A 20,677-nucleotide genomic window follows, 5' to 3' on the forward strand; every position below is an offset into this window, starting at 1 on the left:
TTGCTGCTGCTGGGTGACAAATAAGCTTCTTCCCTGATGCAGTACTTCGTGCGGCGGCTCCACAGCATTCAGCGTGCAGAATAAACCAACCTCTTGTGTTCTTTTACTGTGATGCAGTAAGTATGGAGGTCTTTAGGGCTTTATGAGCACACCAATTTGAATGTAATGGAGTGTTACCGGATTGCTTTGTTTGCAAGCCTTAGCATGGCTACTTCTGGAACGATTACTTTATTCCCTGCTGGCACCGCTTCAAAGGTTGTAAGAGCAAGATGTATTTTTCCTCCCGACAGTCCCAATTTGAAAGCTGCCACGATCACTTCCGGGGCGCCCCCCCCACCACAGGTGTCTCGATGTTAACACCTGAAATGCTGGGGGGGGGTGTATGTGAACACTGCTATAAGACTATGATTTTAAAAAGTGACATTTTTTTAAATTTGCTAGTGTACATATGAATGCTTCCTTTTTAAATAGAGGCAGGCGGGGAGGAGTTAAATGACAATGTTTTAAGCCACTAAAATGCATCGGACAAACTCATCGGGCGAACACTGTGGCAAGTCATTGATCGAATAAATGATACCTTTTCATGTTCACAAACTTCCGCTGTACCACCATCTGCTTGAGGTACGAGACAAACTATGGAAGCAATAATGCAGGTCAGGGAAAGCAAAGGGGGCGCCATCAAATTCCATAGCGCTGTACAATTACACAGGTGGTGTGACATTGTCGCTCTGTAACGGGAGTTACTATCCATGTGTATTTTCTTTTTACTATTGGATTATGAATTTTCAATAAAATTGTGTTAACTTAAATTGGCTTTACATGTCCCTATGTGTAATTGCATCAAAACAATGACTCCAAATACTTGGATCAGGCTACATAAAATTTATTGTTTTCTTCACATATAAAAATCCTGTAGGACTAGATGCTGCTATTTTTTTTATTTTTTTTTTTTTAACAATTACATACCAATCCCCCCACCCCCCACTTTATAATATAAGTGGTTGCATGATTTAATCCTGCATTTAATCAGACTTGGCATACAGACTCAGCGAGGTACAGAGCAGTTCAGGAAAAAAGTGCTGCAGAGGCATGATGTTGTAGTTTACTTAAAGAGAACAAAATGTGCAGTGTATTACAGAAATAGAAACCAGAGGTGAAGCTATGCCGTTTGACGCATTTATAATAATATGTCATGACTATGTACAAAATTAATTTGATTGTTTTTATTAATCCACATTATAAGATTAATGTCTTCAACTAAATTAGAATTTAAAAAAAAAATGTACATAAGGATTCTCCAGCATGGTAATACTATTTTACAGATTTTCAAATTTCCAAATAAAAAGAAAATTAAATTTCATATACTATTTGACATTGAAAAGGGCAAAAATCTTGAATTGTATGGCAATAAGAGGGTAGAGTCCAGCATCTCCTGTCCTAAGCATGTATCTCCACCGAACCAGCAATACATAGCAGTTATTTTTCTTTTAAATATATAATTAATGTTTTATTGCAGGCTGCAACTTCTGTAGCGAACATCAGTGGAAATCGCAAGTAAAAAAAATAAATTGTGTAAATCTACATAAATAACTGAAGTTCATGAGTAGCCAATGCATAGGATTTCCAGTTTATTTCTCAGGGTCTTGCTCTTTGAAAAAAAATCTGGGGGGAAAAATAATTAAAATATTAAGAGGGGAAGGGGTGCTCTACAGTCATTAAATCCAATAACATCTTCAAATCCAATACATACCTTTAGGTAGTTCTTAAAAAATTTAGCGTCTGGTTGTTGAAGAGCTTGACAAAACTCCTGCAGTAATAAGAAATATAGAAACAGACTACATTAGCATTGCCGTAAAGAATCAGCTAAGTGTGGTGTCTGACCCAAAAAATATCAGATAATGGCAAAAGCAGCAAGTTTATTGCAACACAATGAGAATGCATACAGCATGCCAAAATCGATTTTTCCTTTAAGTTTACATGCATCATTGTAAGGGTTTATATAGTGCTGTATAAAAAAAAATACAGGCATAATGACCGAAATTAAATGAATTTATCACTAATCTACATGTTGGGCAATATAAAATAATGTAGATAAATGCATGAATAGCAAAATCACCTGTATAATTTCTGGTGCAACTTGCAGCGAGGGTAGATATTCTTGCTGTAAATATTGGATAAATTCCGGCCCCTGAAAAGAAAAAAAAAATTAAAATCACAATAATTCACTTATTCATTATTATAGATGGTACCCAGGGACATAGAAATCACTCCAGCATGCCCTGCTCTATGTCGTGAAGGAATATTATCCCCTGCGCTGTTTTTTGCCAAGCAGAGTTTGGAGGAAACATTCAGGTAGTCCTGAAAACCAGGTAAGTTGTCTGAGCCTCCAGGGCAGAGAGTTTACCGATATAAACATTTCTGACAGGAATGCTACTGAGTCGCTTAGACGGTGGAATAAAATAGAGAAAATTTGGATAAAGCCTGGGTACACCAACCTGTTCTACTCAAATGTTAAAATTGGGTTTTTAGGTATACTGAGCTGAATGTTATATACATGAAAAACTGTTAACGTGATAAAATTAAAGCTACATGGACATTATTGTTGATAGCACATAATGTAGTTGAACAGAATGTGCACTTTCAATCTTAAAATATATATATATATATATATATATATATATATATATATATATATATATATATATATATATATGCTAAATTTTTACATAGCGACACCTTGCAGCTTTCTTGAATGTGCACAAAAGGACAGCACCTTCACTACTCATACAGGGCATGTATGAATGAACATGAACATATACACATCTATATATCTGTATCTATATAAATGGTTGAACTCGTATTAGTCCAATAGACACGATATCAAAAAACAGTATTGCACAATAAAATAAAAAGACAACACACACATATTATATATATTTCTGATGGCTTTCATTTAATATAAGCTTTATAAGTGGTATTGGAAACAGAAACATTGGTTTGGTTCACCTCCGGTAAAAGCAGGAAAGCTCCATGTTATATGTCTAAAAAAAAAAGCATGTCTTTCCCACAATCGTATTTTAATTATATTATTCATATTGGAAACAGTTCACTGTGATATTAACTACTTGCTAGTGAGAAATCAACCTTGTAGCACAGAAATAGTTACAATGGACTAAGCAGAAGCCTTACCCTTTTGAGATAAATGGTTTTAATAGTAACGGCACATTCTGATAAAGCCTGTGGTTGAGGGAAAAACAAAAAAAACATTGAAAAAGATCAAGAACAGAAAATAGTAATACACAAGGATTGTTTGTTGCACCATGTTGTAGAACCGTGCTAAAGTAAGTCAACTAATTTACTTAAAGGGACAGTTTAATGCATTACAAAGTTAATTTGGTAAGCTTTTTTCAGTGTTATAAACTATACATAATGAACAATGTTGGGTTGGCTTAATGTTTAGAGATAATAAAATGTAAGATGTCATGGTTTGGAGAATAAAGCCCCAAGTTGTATCTTAATAAAGGAAATCACTAAAATACAATTGTTACTAATGAAGTCCATAAATCAGACAACCTTTCTTTGCTTGCGACTGAAAGTAGTAAAATTATTTTCATAAGTGAAGCCAACTTTTGGCGTGGTCACGCTAAGCTAACAACCCAGTTCCTCTGAGGGACAACCTGGCGGCAAGGGTTGTGAGCGGTCCATTTTTCCCTTGCAATAAGGAAACCAACCATCTGTCCAAAAGTAGGTCTAAACTTACCAATACTGTCTGAGCATCTGCAAGGTCAAAGGTCGGCTTCAAAGGTGCAAGAAAACATGCAGGAACAATGTGCTTGTAAACAAAATCTGCAAAGCCCACCAATCCATCTTTGCCACCTGGAGGAAAAGAGAAAAATCGTTCAACACAAGTATAACACACAACGGTGTTTTTTTTTTTTTTGTTTTTTTTTTAAAGTGACATTGGACTTACCCCAAAGCTCTACTAGTTTCGAAAGGATAATGAAGCAAGTCTTCTGCGCGATTGGATCAGGATATTCCACAGCCCCTTGAATCACTGTGAATAATACACGTTCCACATTGTCTGCACCTAATTTCATGGAAAACAGTTTTTGTTTTTAAAAATCTTCAGAAGATACTAGCAAATTTTATTTTTTAATGGTATTTTGTTTTGTCAGAAATAAGCCCTACAGACACGGGTAGATGTCCAGCCCTCCATGATGGAAGAAGAATAGCTTCACTTACATAATAGAAGAGATAAGGAAAAAAAAAGTTTCTAATTTCTAACACATTAAATTATTCTGCTTGGTCAACCCAGCCCATCCCACCAGAGAAACTTGCTAGCATAGGCCTTTTATAAGGAATAAAGAAGTGAGTTAAAGCCACAACTTTCATTTTAGTGAATAAACCTTCTTTTAGCTGGAAAATGCACAAATCTGATCTAATACTGTGCACATAGGAAATATCGACAGTGCTTAAAAAAAAATAAAGATACAAGTGCCTCATAATTTGATATTCGTGCAATGACTCACTTTGATTGGCTATCACCTCATTCAACCCACTACCAGTAACTGTCTGAAGGAAGGCAAAATAACTTCTCCGTAACATCTGCTTGTCTAGAGCAGCAGACTGATCGTTTTCTTCTGCCGGACGGACCAACATCTCAAATATGGCGTGGAGAAGTGGCATGAAGACTTGTTGCAAAAATGGAGACACTTGCGCCTAGGGAATGTTTAGGACAAATAATCAGCAGAAAAAAAAATATTGCCACAAAACTAGCAGTTACAAAGTATTGAAATGCGGTTTCTAAATGAATTATTAAAACACTGAGCCAAACACTCTTCACTCATCTTGATGCAACACAATATCAAGGGTGCCCAGTGAGTTTTATAAATTGTATGTCTCGATAAACAGTATTTGGTTCACTAAACCTTTTTCTATTACACTATGTTGACAGGGTCTGCACAGATGGGACTGGTTTAACACCACCCTGTCATGGGACACATGCCATTCGCTTAAAACATACCTTAAACTTAGCAGTGATCTGATTTATTAAAGGAATGAATTCTTGCAGGTCCTTTGCTTCACAGTCTTTCAGCATGTGCTCTGAAGCTGTTGGGATGAATGGAAGGACCTCCTCCTCCAAACAGATGATCATTCGGTGAAGGAAAGTCCGCACACCACCTCTTAAGATTTCTTTCTGAACAGGGCAGTTGAGGGCCGGCAAAAATGTTCTTAAACAGTCCAAGTAGACTTCTGAACAACCACACTGCTTTACTGTTTGTTTGTTACTGAAGGCTTTACTTGTACGGCTGCATAGTAAATAAATTAAATTCAATATTGGCACATTCCGTTTCTTACATTAAAGAATGAGTGACATTACCTAGGCTAGAGAAGAACAATGAAACTGTGCGGGGGGGAAAAGTAAAGAATAATTTGGAAACAAATCCGATCACCTTAGCATAACTATATTCATTAACAGTATGTGCTTTATAGAGAATTAGGATTACTACATTAGAATCACCACACAAGTTCTACATGTAAACAATTTGAGCCTAGTTGGTACCTACCTAGCAAATCCCACAGCATGATTAAGGCAATCTGCCAATACTGTCTGTCTCTCTTCAACTTGCTCCATCATCAATTTTTCCAACAAAATTTTGAACTTTTCCATCAACGGAGCCAGTAGATTTCTCATTAGAATACTCTTCCGATCTGCTGGGTAGTCACTATTAACTATGAGTACACCAGCAGCTTCATATATGAAAAGCTGGTCATCGCTGCTAAGCAAGGTCTGAAAGCCATTTTCCTGAAATTAAAAACAAGAAAAGCTGGGAAACAATCTCTCAAAATATCCATAATGTGGTGACATACAAATGAATATGCAGTAGTAAAAAAATATTTAAAAAGGATCATTTGTCTAGCCTACAAGAATCACTTAAGGCAGCATATGTAACTATCCATTAGAGTTTGATTTTGCCGCTGCCGGATGCATATTAACAGATCCTACTCTATACATCTATACATCCTGGGAGCTTATCTCTTACCCAATCCTAACAAAAGTTGAAATCAGAGGGATAGCCCTCTATGCATACAGTCTTGCATGCATAGAGGGCTATCTCGTTCTGAAAGGATGATAGTGTGTATGTGCTTTGCCAAGTGAGAGATCTATTTGCTGGATGCTTTTACTGCAGGTGAAGCAGCTGGGTTTAGGGAAAAGGACAAACTCAGAGGGAATCTACAAGGCGTGTGTGTTATTACATGCATGGAAGTGCATATGATGGCTGGAAAGTGAAATGAAAGCACCATGGGTTAACTGGAATTTACTGCATAGGGTAACTAGTAGGGGTGGATTATATCAGCAGAAGGGGAGGAAATCCCTTCACGTGCAGGTAGGCGACAATAGATAAATGTAACAAATTTACACAACCACTACTTAAATGAAATGAATATACATGACCTGCTGGAACCATTATGCATCATTCGTCACAATCTCACAGTCAGCCTTTGTAGTTGTGATTCTACATTTGTGTAAAGGTTTAATTTTTTACATTTGTATTACCAAGCACACAAAGCCACTTATAAATGTATTTTAGTCTTTGTGGTTGGGCTGCCCAGGGCCTTACCTGTTGCAATCTCTTGATAATTAAAAAAAAAAAAAAAAAAAAAAAAAAAAAAAAGAAATCCATGCTTTACCATATAGAATATTTTAATAGCTCTACAGTATATACACACACATTAAAATAAATGCAACCAACTTCTGCAAAGAAAATACTCACGGGTGGAGACAATTGAAGTAGGTCTTGAATCCTACTCAGAATGTCTTCAACATACGCATTCATCTGTTTACTATATGAAAAGAGAACACATTCAGCAGGCATACCAAAGTGACTATTTGTAATGAAGCCAGATCACTGGATGTGAGTTTGTGGAGAGATCACGCCCGACATGTTTCACTGATGCAGTTAGGTATAAGGCAAAAATAATGAGTATCTAGCTTTAGGACGCATAAGCCATTCATTAGCAAAGCTTCAAAAAGAATATGCTCAACTGGCAATAGACCAGAAATAGCATGAAGCAATAACCCACTATAAAAAGACTGCTTCTCAACGAAACCTTATTATTTTGATACACACATCGAAGACCAAAAGAAATGATATACTATACATTGTTTAATGACAGTTACACCCAACTTAATGTTGGGGTACAATTTCTATGGAAAAATTCCAGGTAAAAAACAAAACAAAACAAAACTGCATATTAATGGACTAATCAGAAAATCAGCCATACCAGTTAAGACAGATATCAGACTGCAGGTAAATAAAATATTAAAGTTAGGTTAGAGTCCGCTTATGAGATAAATTGTCACGGTACACTGCACCAAACGTCATACCATTAATCAACAGCAATTAATTCAAACACTGTGAAGCCATTGCAAATAAAATACAAAACTAAAGGTTTGTATATAAGAAACGCATACTTACTGAAGAGACTTTACAAATCGTGAAAAAAGATATGTTGTTCTACTGCGAACTTTAGGACTAGAATGTCTCAGTCCTCTATGATCCAAGAATGCCATCTGCCGAAAATAAACAAAAAATACCTTTCAGCTAAGGTTCTCAGTTTTACCCTTAATGACAATGCATTGTGAGCCAGTACATGTACAGGCTTTGTCACGAAGGGGTTAACTAAAGCAATCCAGGCAAATTTAAATCATTATTGAATAGTCAAACTAAATTGACAGACAAGAAGCTTACAATGATGTAAATGTTCTCAAAGTCCATTGCTGTGCGTAATTATTGCTAATGATTTAATAGTATAGCCCCCCCCCCAAAAAAAGAAAGGGTCTTTTTCTGCTGTACACTATGGTAGACAAATGTTTTGATTTAAGACTAACACATGGCTGTATTTGTTTCTATAGCCATACTCATCTGGCTTGAGAAGGTAAAAAGTCTCAAAATAATCAGGGAAATATTTTGCTGACTTCACTCACAATAGAACATTTTTTATGAAATGTAGTTTCATAAAAAAAAAAAAACACTCCATTTCTATGACAACACAGACTCAGGTATGTAAGCATTGCGCTTTCTAGGGCAAAACAAGAATTTAGCTTATAAATGAAACAGATGCAATCTAAAAAACGTGAGACTATTTTAAAAACATGACCAGCGCAAACTCAAGTACGAAAAGAAATCTATTGTACAGAATGCATAAAATTGTACAGTGAAAAAAAAAATAAAAAAAAGACTTACCAGAACATTCGGAATGTGAACAGGCTCAACAGCAAAGAACTTCTCATATCTCACCACAGTCTCAAAGAACTCTAATGCAACAGATGTGTGATTATAAGAACTCACGCCAGATGTTACAAGCTGAAAAAAAGAAAAGTTCATTCATGCTAAAGACACTGTACAGCCAATGGGAAAAAAGAAACCACAGCAAACAAATGGGCACATAGATCTGTACTATATCTATATAACCTAATTATATGTGTTGTGCTGTACATAATGCTATTTCCTTTTACATTTTATTATAAATTAAATTAAGGAGATTTAATTAAATTTAATTCTACTCCACTCTTCACGGACAGAGTAAAAAGCGTAAGACTTACAGTTCTCATCATGTCTTGTAAAGCACTTGCTTTTGCAATATCGCCGCAGAAGTGAGCACCGTGGGATGCTGGGATCGCTTCTCCCAACATATACAGCAATCTTATCGCAACTTCCACTTCCATAAAGGGTGAAGACTGCCAATTCCTAAAAAGAAAAGAAACCCAAACAATCAGCCTGTTCTAGAGCACATATAGCAGACGAAGCCATGGCCCAAAAAAATCAACAGTGGTGGCTTTTTTTTTATGGTCATTCACCAAAACTAGGGAAGCATCTACCTGTTACGAACAGAGTTGCACGCAACCACATCACAAAGACTTACTGTAGTGTGCTGTTAAAGATTCTCCGAACAGAGGCCAACAACAACTCTGGTGAGACTTGTGCAAGACGATCCAGTAATAATTTTAACTGTTTTCTGTATTCTACAAACATTGCTTCATCTTCCCCCTGCGGACACAAATATTTTTAAACCTCTAGCAAAGGATTCAAAACCGTTCCTTGTAGAAGAAGTAAATATCACAGAACATCGCCGTCAATTTTATGGTCCATTTCTACAAACCGCTCTCTGAAATAATTGATCTGATGCATCTACCAGCTGAATCAGAAGACAACAAAGATGAAACAGTTCTTTAAATTTACACTATGAGCATAATTACAAACAGTTGCCCAAAAATGTTAAAGCACTGCTTTGCAACCATTGATGCAACTTTACGTTAAGGTGTTTCCTGGCCCAAGACTCAGGCCTTGGAAAGCATGCAGTGTCACTGTCGCTAAACCTGCAGAGAACATGGTGGGTAGAAGCTCGAGCTTGACAATTTAGAGCAACTGAATGATTATGGAAAACTATCATAATTCTGAGGGTAATGATTGGATTTGCAGAAGCCATCAACTCAATAAGCATGTTTAACATACCTCATTTTCAAAATTATATTCTTCATCATACGTTAACTTCTTCATAACAGCCAGCATTACCGCCTAAAACATGGAAATCATATTAGGACAAATATAAGGGAACCATAAATTGAGATAAAAACCCAATCATGTCTCAGGTTTTGCTACAGAAATAGGAAGACTAGATGGTCCGGATGGTTCCTATATGTTGACAAGTCCCAGAATATATAAAGAAGGGAGACACAGAAAACGGCAGCAGCTGCAGTAACTTCTTATATGATTAGTAAATATGGATGCTGCAGGAGGCATTTGATACCACCACATTTTGTCCACGTACACAACAGGACAAACCCTACTTGTTATTGATACAAGATACCAAGGTTACAAATTATATAGCAATGAATACACATTTCACAAATCAGGACAGGTCTGATGTTTGTTAGAGCTGCATAACACATTTGAATGCATGAATGTACATTTAGGTCATAGAATTCCAGGCTGAACCGTATGTCGGGAAATTAAGTGTCAACAAAAGCACAATGGACTTTAATCAGGTACCTGGTCAACACAGAAACATGTGTCAACAATCTACCCATTTTATCTAGCCATTACTGTAGAAGCTCAACCCGTTCTTGGTTTTAATGTTCAGAATAGCATTATATTATTTCTCATTCATGTGCTTGCCATGGTATCCTTTAATATTTCTACTGTTGGGCAATTCCACTGCGGTAGTATATGTGTGAAAGAGTGGCGCAAAAAGGGTGCAAGTCAAATGACTCAAAGGCATTGCATCCAGTAGATTGAGGAAAAGCACTGGCTTAGCAGGAGTTATGTCTTGTTGGATAAGACAAGAAATACTTAAAAAAAACATTAATAACCTACCTCAACATTTGTTTTCTGCTGATCTGAAAGCATGACAAGCTGTAAGAAAAATAGTAGGTTAAATATACCATACTACCTGCAAGATCATGTCACCTTTATTTGTAGACACAAGAATACCCATATGCATCTATGGATAGCAAACAAAAAAGTTCACTTGTGGAATATGGTGTTTACACTGATGTGTCTGACCAAGTATGTGGACACCCCACATAATTATTGGGTTTTAGCCACAATCATCAAACAGGTATATAAAAAATTAAGCACATCCATCTTTATAGACAAGCATTGGCAGTAGGATAGGTCATGCTGGTCCAAAGTAGTTTTATGCCTATCCCATGCATGTTTAAATCCTCTCAATGTATTGGCCTCTACAGAAAAAAATCTGTCAGCAGTTAGCTTCCTGCTAATTGGCACCTCCCTTCCACCAATCAAGCGTTTTATACACTTTTAAGATCTCCAGGTCATTGACTTCTGCCCAAACAGTCCCTTACCTTCTATCTCATTCCCTCTCTGCATCCTCATACATTTGTACACACAAAATGCAAAGTCACTCATTCCCCCCTACCTGTTTCAGGATGTGTAAATACTCATAACAAAATCCAATAATGTTGGAAGAAATGTCATCGTCTTCATGAACAAGCAACTGTAACATCAGAGGCACTTTGGATTCAATGGACTGTAGTGTGTCTTGGGCACTCTTCATGTCGCCGCACTTAACAAGCTTAGTCCAGCTTACAATAAGAGATTGACCCATTCCATTAACAAGTTTTGAGAATCTGGCAAGGAAATCCACATCTTCCTCCTGCAGCAATTGTTTAACAAAATTGTTACTAGTGGACGGACAGGAAGCAGATAAAACAAAGAGGAAAAAAAAGGACTAAGGCTTCAAGAAGTAATATGTAGCTTGGCAGCTGCCCAAACCTCAACCATATTGAGAGAAAAATAACTTTCATTGATTAATATACAGTGCACATTCCAAAAAATATCAAACCAAAGCACTTAACATTCAAAAAGTAACATAAACATAATAAAATACAAGGAACAGTAACCTTTAGAGCATTTATTGAAACAAAACAGTTTTTTGGTCCATGTAATTGTGTTAAATATATCTAAAGCCTGGAGACATTTTATACGGACATGTTAGGAGTAAGAGAGGGGCAGGGATGGGGTGCTAGAGCTCTTAGGGATCTCCATCAGCCATGCCCCCCTCTATATACACCCTTCTTGCTTGGTGCGGGCACAGCGTATAGAGCTATGCCAGAACTAGGTGGCGCAAGGTAACACTCTAGATGTGGGGTCTTCAGTAGCCCTGTGGGGATGCCACGTGCATTACCTTTTGGTTGGTGCTGCTGGGCTCTGTGCTACACAGTGGGCCTGTGGCAAGAAAATGCAGCAAAGGAGGTGTGCATGTGGTGGGATGGTAGGGCCAGGCAGAAGGATGTGAATGCTGAAGGCACCTGGTATCATCATTATATAGTTTATTGTCAAAGAAGACAGAGGGCACAGCCAGAGAGATTTGAAAAATGGAATACTGAATTAGGGGTCTGAGAAACGCCTGGTCTTCCATGGGAGGTGGTTGTGGCGGTGCGGGGGAAGGTGGGCAGTAACAAATGTGCTGGTTGGGAGACAAGAAGTGTTCAGTAAATTAACTGGCTTACACACCTGATCGATTCTGAAAAATCCTGCGGACTGTAACACTTGACACAAGGATTCAACTAATTTGGTTTTATCAATTGGATCCATTCCTTTATTTACAATTTCATACAAACAGTCACAAGCTTCCTCCCGAAGAACCTCTACAGACATATGACTTAGCAGCATATTGATAAACCTGAAGAAAAAAAAAAAAGCAGGAAAAGGTGAGACTTTACATGACAAGTACACCAACACAAATTGTGAAACAAATCAATTAAAAAGTACCTGTCATTAGCAATTAAGGTTAAGTCAATCCAAGAGACATAAGCTCCAATCACTTCAAGGCACTGGCATGTCAATTCTGAATGACTCTGCTGATAAGTCTGAAGGATCTGGTACCATGATTCTACCAGACTTGGAATACACTGTTCCCTCATTGTGTCCTTTAGTAATGTATTTCTCCGGCCTTCCTAAAATACAATAAAAAAAAAAAAAATCAGGCAAGTTATTCAGTTTAGGAAGATCCTAATAAATAAAGCTGATGTAATATATTCAAAATGGTCAAAACGTTAGGCAAGAGGCTTGTTTAGACTACTACTGAGAAAGAAGACAGAGGGGAGAATATGTATGAAAACATGTTCTTTTGACATAAAAGTACTTCTTACCTCTGGACTATGGATTATATCCCTGTCCACTACCTCTGCATCAATTGCCATTAGGATTCGGAGGTAGAGGTCCACGCCTCTAGGATTAAGGCCTACTACAGACAAAATATCGAAGAAGAACTTGGGCCATGTTGTGAGGTACTCTGTCACAAAGACCAAGGCAAACACTTGGGCTGCTTTGTTACGGATAAATGTTTTTTCTGGTTGTGCGTTAAGCATCTGCAGAGAAAATAAAAATGTTAGGTAAAATATGAAACTTATCTATATCCATTAATTCCAAATTTGCATTACCACCATATACTTTTTTAACAAATGCCAATGCAAAGTATTATTATTAAGTTAACAGAGAAGTATTATTGGGTCAGCACAACTTATTTATCGGACATGTGCAAACTGGCCAAAAATGGATTGACAAATCTTATCTGTTCTCTTAGTCCCCATCTCTGCGGACATAACCTGGGACAAACTTCCGCCAAAATGGCGGCTCTTCCGGTGAAGCCCTCTACCCAATCCTTCAATCAGGGGAGAGGATGTGATTGAAAGCGGCACTATTTTGGTGGAACCTTAGGGCAAAATAGTGGTAGTTTCGGTAACGTCCTCTTCCCCAATCCTCCAGTCACCGGAAATGCCGGTATTTTGGCATTAGTTTGCGCCGGGGTTACATCCACAGTGATGTGAACGGCAAAAGATAGAAAAGAGAAGATAAATGATGAGAGAAGAGAGAAGATGAACAAGAAAATGCGGAAAAAGAAAACAATTACATGAATGAACATGTATATACCTGAGATTGAAGCCATGTCATAAGAGTTTCCCTTATTAGTTGTTGTTGTAAACTCGTCAATTCTGAATACCTGCAACAGAAAGAGGCCATTGGACACTACCACTCAAAATCATTTTCTTCTCAAACGGTTCATAATGCCTTCTTATGCAATAGTTTTAGATAAAATAGTACAGATAAGCAAAAAGCTGTAGAAAAGGAATTCAGGTCTAACTGTACATTTGTGACGCTTTTTTCTTTTTAAACTAAAGTATAACAAGATGCTACTGTACCATATCTGTGGTTTTGGCGCCGTCAACTGAAATTTAGCAATACTCATTCGTTATCGGTTAATTTAGCAACATCATATTTGACTGTAGCGGGCCTCGTCATACACATCATATGGACAACGTCAACTTAAAGGCAGCATCAAAGTATTGTATAAAGACAAAAAATACAGCCCTTGTCATGTTTCCCTGGATCCAGTTGTGTTAGTCAGCTCCTGTACTGCCAGAGACTGGCTCTTTACAGGAACAGCGGGGAGAAGGCAAAACAAAACAAATTGCCAATTTAACAAATACTATCTCTGCTCTAGAAACAGTAACATTATATGCCATATGTGAACACATTACCAATACATTTTGTTCCACGAAGGAACAGATTCTCTTAAAAAAAGTTTCAAACCTAAGAGGCACAACAGACACTTACTTGAATTTAATTTGGTGTTCCAGGACCTGAAAACAGAAGAACTTGACATGATCGTCGCTGAAACAAAGAAAATAGATGTACAGCATTACTCATTGTTCCAGATCTGTAGTAGTTGCATGCAAACTCAACAAACTGAATCAACTTGAAGGGGCAAACAACCATTTCGGAATGAGTGAAGAAAACAGTTTAGTATTTGAAAACTGTAAGCAGCATTTTCTTCAGAAATATTTCAATATATATATATATATATATATATATATATATATATGTCACTTTCCACAGCAACTGCCTCCTTAAGCCAGTAAATAGTAGCAGGGCACAAGCATAACATTTATTTGCCTTGTTGTTGGGTTGAGCATTAAACAAATTATATATAAATATATGATCTTTAGTAGAAGAAGAAAAAAAATCATTTTAAAAAGGTCATCTCAGAGAGGGAACACTATCTTGAAGTGTTCTGCTCTTTATGAGAATTCCAAGGAGTGCTTTAAGGGGATAAATTATTAACTTTAATGATGAGCTTTTATTTAACACCACAGCAGAAATCACAAGATTTATAGTTTTGTTTAAACAACTAATAATAAAGTGTGAGTGCAGCAGCAAAAGAAAATACACTATATAATCCTAAGGAGAGGTGTATTCAACCAACACAAGGACAAATAAGAGTACAGAGAATGATCTCCATTCACAGGGAAACAAGTTGTGACTGTGTCCGAAAATACCACCTAATACACTATGTGCTGTACACTTAACAATATCCCTGTTATTGCAGTGCTTGGGTGAACTGGCTCTCACAAATACTAAACCAAGGTTTCAGTGACAAACTAAAAGAAATGAGCTCTATGCGTATTCCGTGCATGATTAAATTCCCTCACTGTTTTAGCCGTTAACACATCTGAACTAAATACAGCTATTTAACATTAATGTATATAGAATTCTGTTTAATGCTTTAAATTATTTGTTTTCCTGGGATGTCCCCCTTTAAGTTGTGCAAATGAAGATGTAAAATTAAAGGGGCATCGGGGGAAGTTCAGCCATCACAAGAACTGTTATAATAGCTGTGTTGTCCTTTTCGCAAATGCTCCCCCCATATTCATTTGTTTCTTAATCCACCCCTCAGCTAAATGCTGTGCAGGAGTTGTCTTCAGATAATATACCCCCCTCCAGTGCTGGCTTGGGGTACACTGCGGGAGCAGGTCGCTCAGACTCCTGCACGGATGTATGGAAAGTAATGCCACTGATTTCAGTGGGAGCACCTTCCTGCCAGTCATTGGCTGCTTATTAAGATTTGTTGGACCACTAAGAAGGTGGGCAACTGCAGCAACAGGGCTGAATCTTCAGTGTCAGGTAAGTGCTTTTTTCCCTTTTATGGAAGAAGTCATATTAAACTACTCATTTTTCTATATTAGGGGTGCCAGGGACATTAAACTGTCTCAGGCCTGGAAACAGGACACCATCACAAATGGAAGAACACATGACACACTGTAGGAGTGTAACAGGGAAAACGACGACCAGCAAAGTTATGACTCTCCCAGCCAGTGTGAGGTATTAATAGCTATGCATAAGTATTAGGAGACTTGCCCCAACCACAACTCAAAGTAAAACAGTATTAAATGCACTGGAAAATGATGAGGGGAAAAAGTATTTTGAAGCTTTCAAATGACACTAGTCTTGCAAGAAATTCCGAGCAGAGGCAATAATACCTTTAGCTATTATAGGTGCTTTTCATAAATTATTGGAAATAACAGCACTGTTATGTTAATCTTGTAAGCCAAAACAAACCAAATACCTACCTATACACACGCTGGGCTAATGCTTCTGCACAGGCCTGCCATGCATCATGGGAAACCTTTAGTTGCTCAAAATAGGCCAAGGCCTGCAATAAAGAAATTGAAAAAATGTATAGAAGATATGTAAAGCATTAACAAATAAATGGTCAATATTTATAATGGGAAAAACTACAGTTTTTGTGGCACAAAGTGGGAAATGTGGCATAATGATCATTTGAATACTCCTAAGTTGCTGCTTTGCACTGAAGTAGGTTTAATTTTGGGCCTACATTACATATACTTACAGCGCCAAAATGATGTATCTTCTGAAAGACTGAGGTCCCAAAAGCTACTGTAATTTTACACTTTATGATGGAAAAATAAAAGGTATCATCAACTACAGTGCCAACTGATTAGAGATATTACAACTGGGAGAATTTAACACTGATAAAGCTGATATATACGAAATTGGTAACACCACCAATTATTTACTTTTCTGAACGATCTATTAGCGAATATGCTAAAACAAATGTGCACTCAAAAAAAAGGGGGATTCATGGACACGAACAAGAACACCATGATTAAGAGAGCCCTTAACTTCGACTACATATTTTAACTTGGGTATACATGGACAAAAGATCAAAACGCCCTGCATTTATCAGGCCCCTTATAAAAGTATGTAATAGTATTTACAGATACATATCATATAATTACATATTTCTTATTTTCCTAGACAAGAAAAGTATAGAGTCTTTCAGACTGTGCCTCATATTCTATTGAACAAGACTCAACCATGATAAAATATTAAGTTTTAAGTTTTTTATTTTGTAAAGGTTACTTTTTCAAAAGTGTGTTAAAAAGAAAAAAAGTTTTTGTTTTGAAAACATACTCGTTCTCTGAAGTCAGCATTGGCATTTGGGTTTAGTCCAAGCAGTGCCTGTTCATCCATGTCTGCTGCTATACTCCCAGCTCCCTAATTCTGACAATAGGTTTGCCCCTTTCTGGTACAGCAGAATCAACCAACATCTGCCAAAGAATGAAAAAAGCAAAGTTAGGAGAAACATGGCATTTGCGAAAAACAATAGTGCTGCTTGTCTCAGCAAAACACAGGACAAGATAATCATCATAGCTGGACACATCTAAGCCAGTGAGGTAAATCTGCCAAGCTTGCTCGACATCAAGAACATTTTGGATCTCAGAAAGCTTGGCAACATTGTGTCTTACAATAACATTCACCAAACAAAGGAAACAATGTATAACTCTCCATCTATAGCTTAAAGACACATTCAGTTACACAGGTGTAAACATTAAAAGCGTACAGATCTGAAGAAAGAGTGGGAGACTCGGGCACAGCTGCCACGATGAATAATTACACTTATAGGTAGAGAAAATGTCAATACAAATGAAGTGACATGGATGTGAAAATCCACCAATGGGAAGATGTTCCCTACTGGAGATAGCAGCCATAACACGCAAGCAGGTGACATGTTAGCGAATGTACACATACATACATACGAGAAAGTATGAAGGTGTATAGTCAACATAGCCAGAGCGACACGACACACAAGTGGATAAAACCGGTATGAGCTGATCAGCTGCACGGACATGTGCTTTAGTACAGACAGGACACGAGCTGCAAGCACCGGGCTTTCACAGGTTAATAAATATTTGACCCTTTATTAGCCCAAAGCAGGGAGATGTAAAGTCTGGGGCAGTGAAAGTCGCACTGTGTCTGACACGTTGCTTTCAACCAGGGTGTGTGACACGTAGGACCACGAGTCAGCGTGTGTGACAAACTCGCGACAAAAGCTGTCTCGCCGACCAAGCAGGGTATCCCAGGCCAGCTCCATGTGCTGCTCCTGGGACCTGCGTGTCCCCTAGAGCGAGGTCGCCTCTCACAAGCGGAGGACCACATGGCGATAATGATGCTGAAACAGACCGCTGCTCTCTTCTTCTTTCACCACCTTCTTACCTTTCTCTAACCGCTTACTGCTCCATGCGAGGGAGGCTCCACCTCCCGGCCACCGTTCCGTTACACCGGCGCAGCGAACGTAGTCTCTGCAAAGCCGCGTATGACGTCACAGCGTCGGCGAGCGAGGACGAGTTGAAAACCGGGACCTAGAATTACACGTCCTGCCTCCACGCGCTTAGGGTGTGTGTCGTCAAGACGCACAGGCGCGCGTGCGCGCGACTGTATAACACGCCGACTTCCGCTCGTATGTCACGTGAATTACAGACGCAAGGTGCTGCGTTAAACTTTCACGTGGATTAGACCAAAAACCATCTCAGGCCTACGCTTTACGGACAAAAGTATCGAGAAACACCTTTCAGGGGCTTAACTATTAACCACAGGGCTCGGTCAGAAAATTCACCAACACTCTGCTGATTCTATAACTGAAGACTTCCACTGGCATTAATATCTGTGCGCAAAGTAAGCCCAATCAAGACAGAGTTGGATGAGTTTGGTCTGGAAGAACTAAACTGACCTCAAGATCACAGAAACACTCCAAAATCTTGCAGAAAGCCTTCCGAAAGAGTGGAAGCTGCTATAGCTACCAACTACAATGCAATGTCATGAAAGTCCTTATTGTTGTTAATGGTCAGGTGTGCCAATACTTTGGTCCATATAGTGTATATTGCTCGACGCAGTAGTTTAGATAACCTAGTGCGCACTCTTTCTAAGGAGAACATTTATAAACCTGTAAATGTGGAAAGTTATACATGTTAGTTATCATGCTTTGATAAAGGCAGCGCTGTTAGCATATTAATAGTGTTGTACTTATATAGTTATCTAATAGTTCTCCGGACCAGTCACTGGTATCACTTTTTTTTCTTCTGTCACCATTAGCATATAGGTATTATTTCCTAAAAGTACACCAAACAGTAATGATTATTTATGGACATAAATCAGTAGTGTATTGTGTATTAGTATTCTTCCAACTCAGAGACCTCTTCACACATAATGATAAAGCCTGCAACCATAGGGCAGGGTGGCATGAGGTTGTGGGGGCTAATAGAGGTCAGGGTTATCATTGCAGGTATAGGCTATGGGGTCAATAAAGGTCAGGTATCTTGCAAAATAAAAAAAAAAAAAAATGTGAAGCTTATGTAAGATTTTGTGTTTGCGCATGCGCTAGCGTCTTTGCCGCGTTTTTTAGCGTCTCGCGCTGCCGCGTGCCTGCCTCGCGCCTGCCTCGCGCCGCGCTATCGGCGGGAAAATCAGCTATAAATAGAGCGCTGTGAGGGAGCTGTGCACTTACCTGGCGAACCGCTGAGCCGATACTGCACTGACCTTGAGTCTGGTGAGCAGTGGCGAGGCTGGTAAGCTGAAGACTCCATGGAAGACTTGATGAAAATGCGCCCTCCCACCCACCCTGGATTACAATGTATTTTTTGTCGTGGCTTTTATCGGGGTATAGTTATCCTATAATTTTTAGGGTGAACTGTAAGTTTAAGTTATGCCGGCTGGCTTTTATGGCGGTTTGGCAAGGTTATGTGGTTTGTACGGAGGCTCTGGGCTTGTGCCAAGGGCTTGTTATGTTTTGATACATTGGTTGCAAAGTTATTTCGTTATATTTGAAGTTTGTATGTTTGATAAACCAAATAAAAGTCCACGGCCTGTTTCATCCAATTTTGGTGTGTTTGTTTTTATTTATTTATGTGTTATTTTGTATGGTTCAATGCCCCTTACAACCTCATGAAATACAAGCCATGTATTGAGAAAGCGTGAGCATTTACTCCAATTTATTATGCTTGGTTGTTGTATCAGCCAAATACATCGCGATGTCATATTATGCCATTAAGGCATTCGGTAGTAGTAATTTTACACTGTCCACCATTAACACATTGTACAAAGCTGTATTGTTGGCACTCACTATATACCGGTATATAAATAAATAATACATTAATGAGTGGTAACCAATGATATATAAACATATGCCCAGCTCTTGGAGGCTGCTGTTACGACCAATGCCAGAGAGAGACATCACAGTTTGAAATGGTTCCTCCATTAAGGCAGAACCAGACCAACTATATACTGGCCTGTCTAGCCATATGATGTACAAACATATTGATTAATGAAAACACATAAGGACGATTAACAAACACCATACAGGTTTTAATTGGGGGGGGGGTTAAGTTTCTGTACAATGATTGGAAACACTTAAATACCAATAGAAACAAATAAGATGTTTTTATTGACATTTTGCCAAGATGGGTTTCAACCAAATTTTAAGGCAAAATCTCCCATGTTTCCTAGTGTTAGAGCCAATATCCTATACCAAATCACATTTTTAACAGCAAATGATCCTTATATTTTTAATATATTCATATTTCAAGGCCCTTAATCTTATAAATTCGCTGGCCAACAGGAGAACGCAACTTTTATTCACCCTTAATTCTGTTAATTACCTCCCAAGTGTACCATATGGGTTTGTAAAGAGAAACCACATACTTTGGAACTCTATTCCTCTGCCTTCCCCCCTCTACCTGTGCTGTGAGATTGAGGCTAAATAATGGGCACGAGTTCAAAAATCTAAATCTAATATGATGTGGATACTACCCCCTGCTATTAGACAACCACCCCAGAGTATGGAGGTGATGGACAGGAGGCATTTAGGAGTCCCCTGAACGTTAGATCTATCCCACAAGTCTGGATCAATTATAAACTCACCCCTTATCATTCCACAGCATGGTAGACTGGGGGCAAGTGATTTAGGTTCTGCCCTCTAACCTTAGTTCTTCCTCCTCAAACTCAGTTGTCGG

The 20,677-nt window shown here is 38.2% G+C and overlaps 1 protein-coding gene across 1 annotated transcript; it reads right to left on the reverse strand.

Moving 5' to 3' along the window:
- Window positions 1-756: 756 nt before the first annotated feature.
- Window positions 757-18,072, reverse strand: XPOT (exportin for tRNA). The gene is made up of 25 exons (XM_053462049.1): window positions 17,886-18,072; window positions 16,803-16,939; window positions 15,938-16,020; window positions 14,145-14,201; window positions 13,461-13,530; window positions 12,680-12,898; window positions 12,300-12,484; window positions 12,042-12,210; window positions 10,945-11,181; window positions 10,380-10,418; window positions 9,519-9,581; window positions 8,929-9,053; window positions 8,609-8,753; window positions 8,250-8,369; window positions 7,482-7,576; window positions 6,777-6,846; window positions 5,568-5,806; window positions 5,024-5,309; window positions 4,530-4,719; window positions 3,971-4,087; window positions 3,761-3,876; window positions 3,190-3,237; window positions 2,117-2,188; window positions 1,751-1,807; window positions 757-1,662 (listed from the first exon to the last, which is right to left on the reverse strand). The coding sequence occupies exons 2-25, from the start codon at window positions 16,860-16,862 to the stop codon at window positions 1,636-1,638; spliced, it is 2,889 nt and encodes a 962-aa protein (XP_053318024.1). The 5' UTR covers window positions 16,863-16,939; window positions 17,886-18,072; the 3' UTR covers window positions 757-1,635.
- Between the last annotated feature and the right edge of the window lie 2,605 nt (window positions 18,073-20,677).

The sequence above is a fragment of the Spea bombifrons genome, chromosome 4 (genome assembly GCF_027358695.1).
Source record: "Spea bombifrons isolate aSpeBom1 chromosome 4, aSpeBom1.2.pri, whole genome shotgun sequence".
Lineage (NCBI taxonomy): Eukaryota > Metazoa > Chordata > Amphibia > Anura > Pelobatidae > Spea > Spea bombifrons.

Coding starts and splice junctions, on each gene's coding strand:
- XPOT (XM_053462049.1), bottom strand. CDS start 16,862: ATGGATGAACAGGCACTGCTTGGACTAAACCCAAATGCCAATGCTGAC. Junction 14,202..15,937: donor TTAGCCCAGCGTGTGTATAG/GTAGGTATTTGG, acceptor TCTTTGTTTCAG/CGACGATCATGTCAAGTTCT. Junction 9,054..9,518: donor AATATAATTTTGAAAATGAG/GTATGTTAAACA, acceptor TTGTGTCCGCAG/GGGGAAGATGAAGCAATGTT.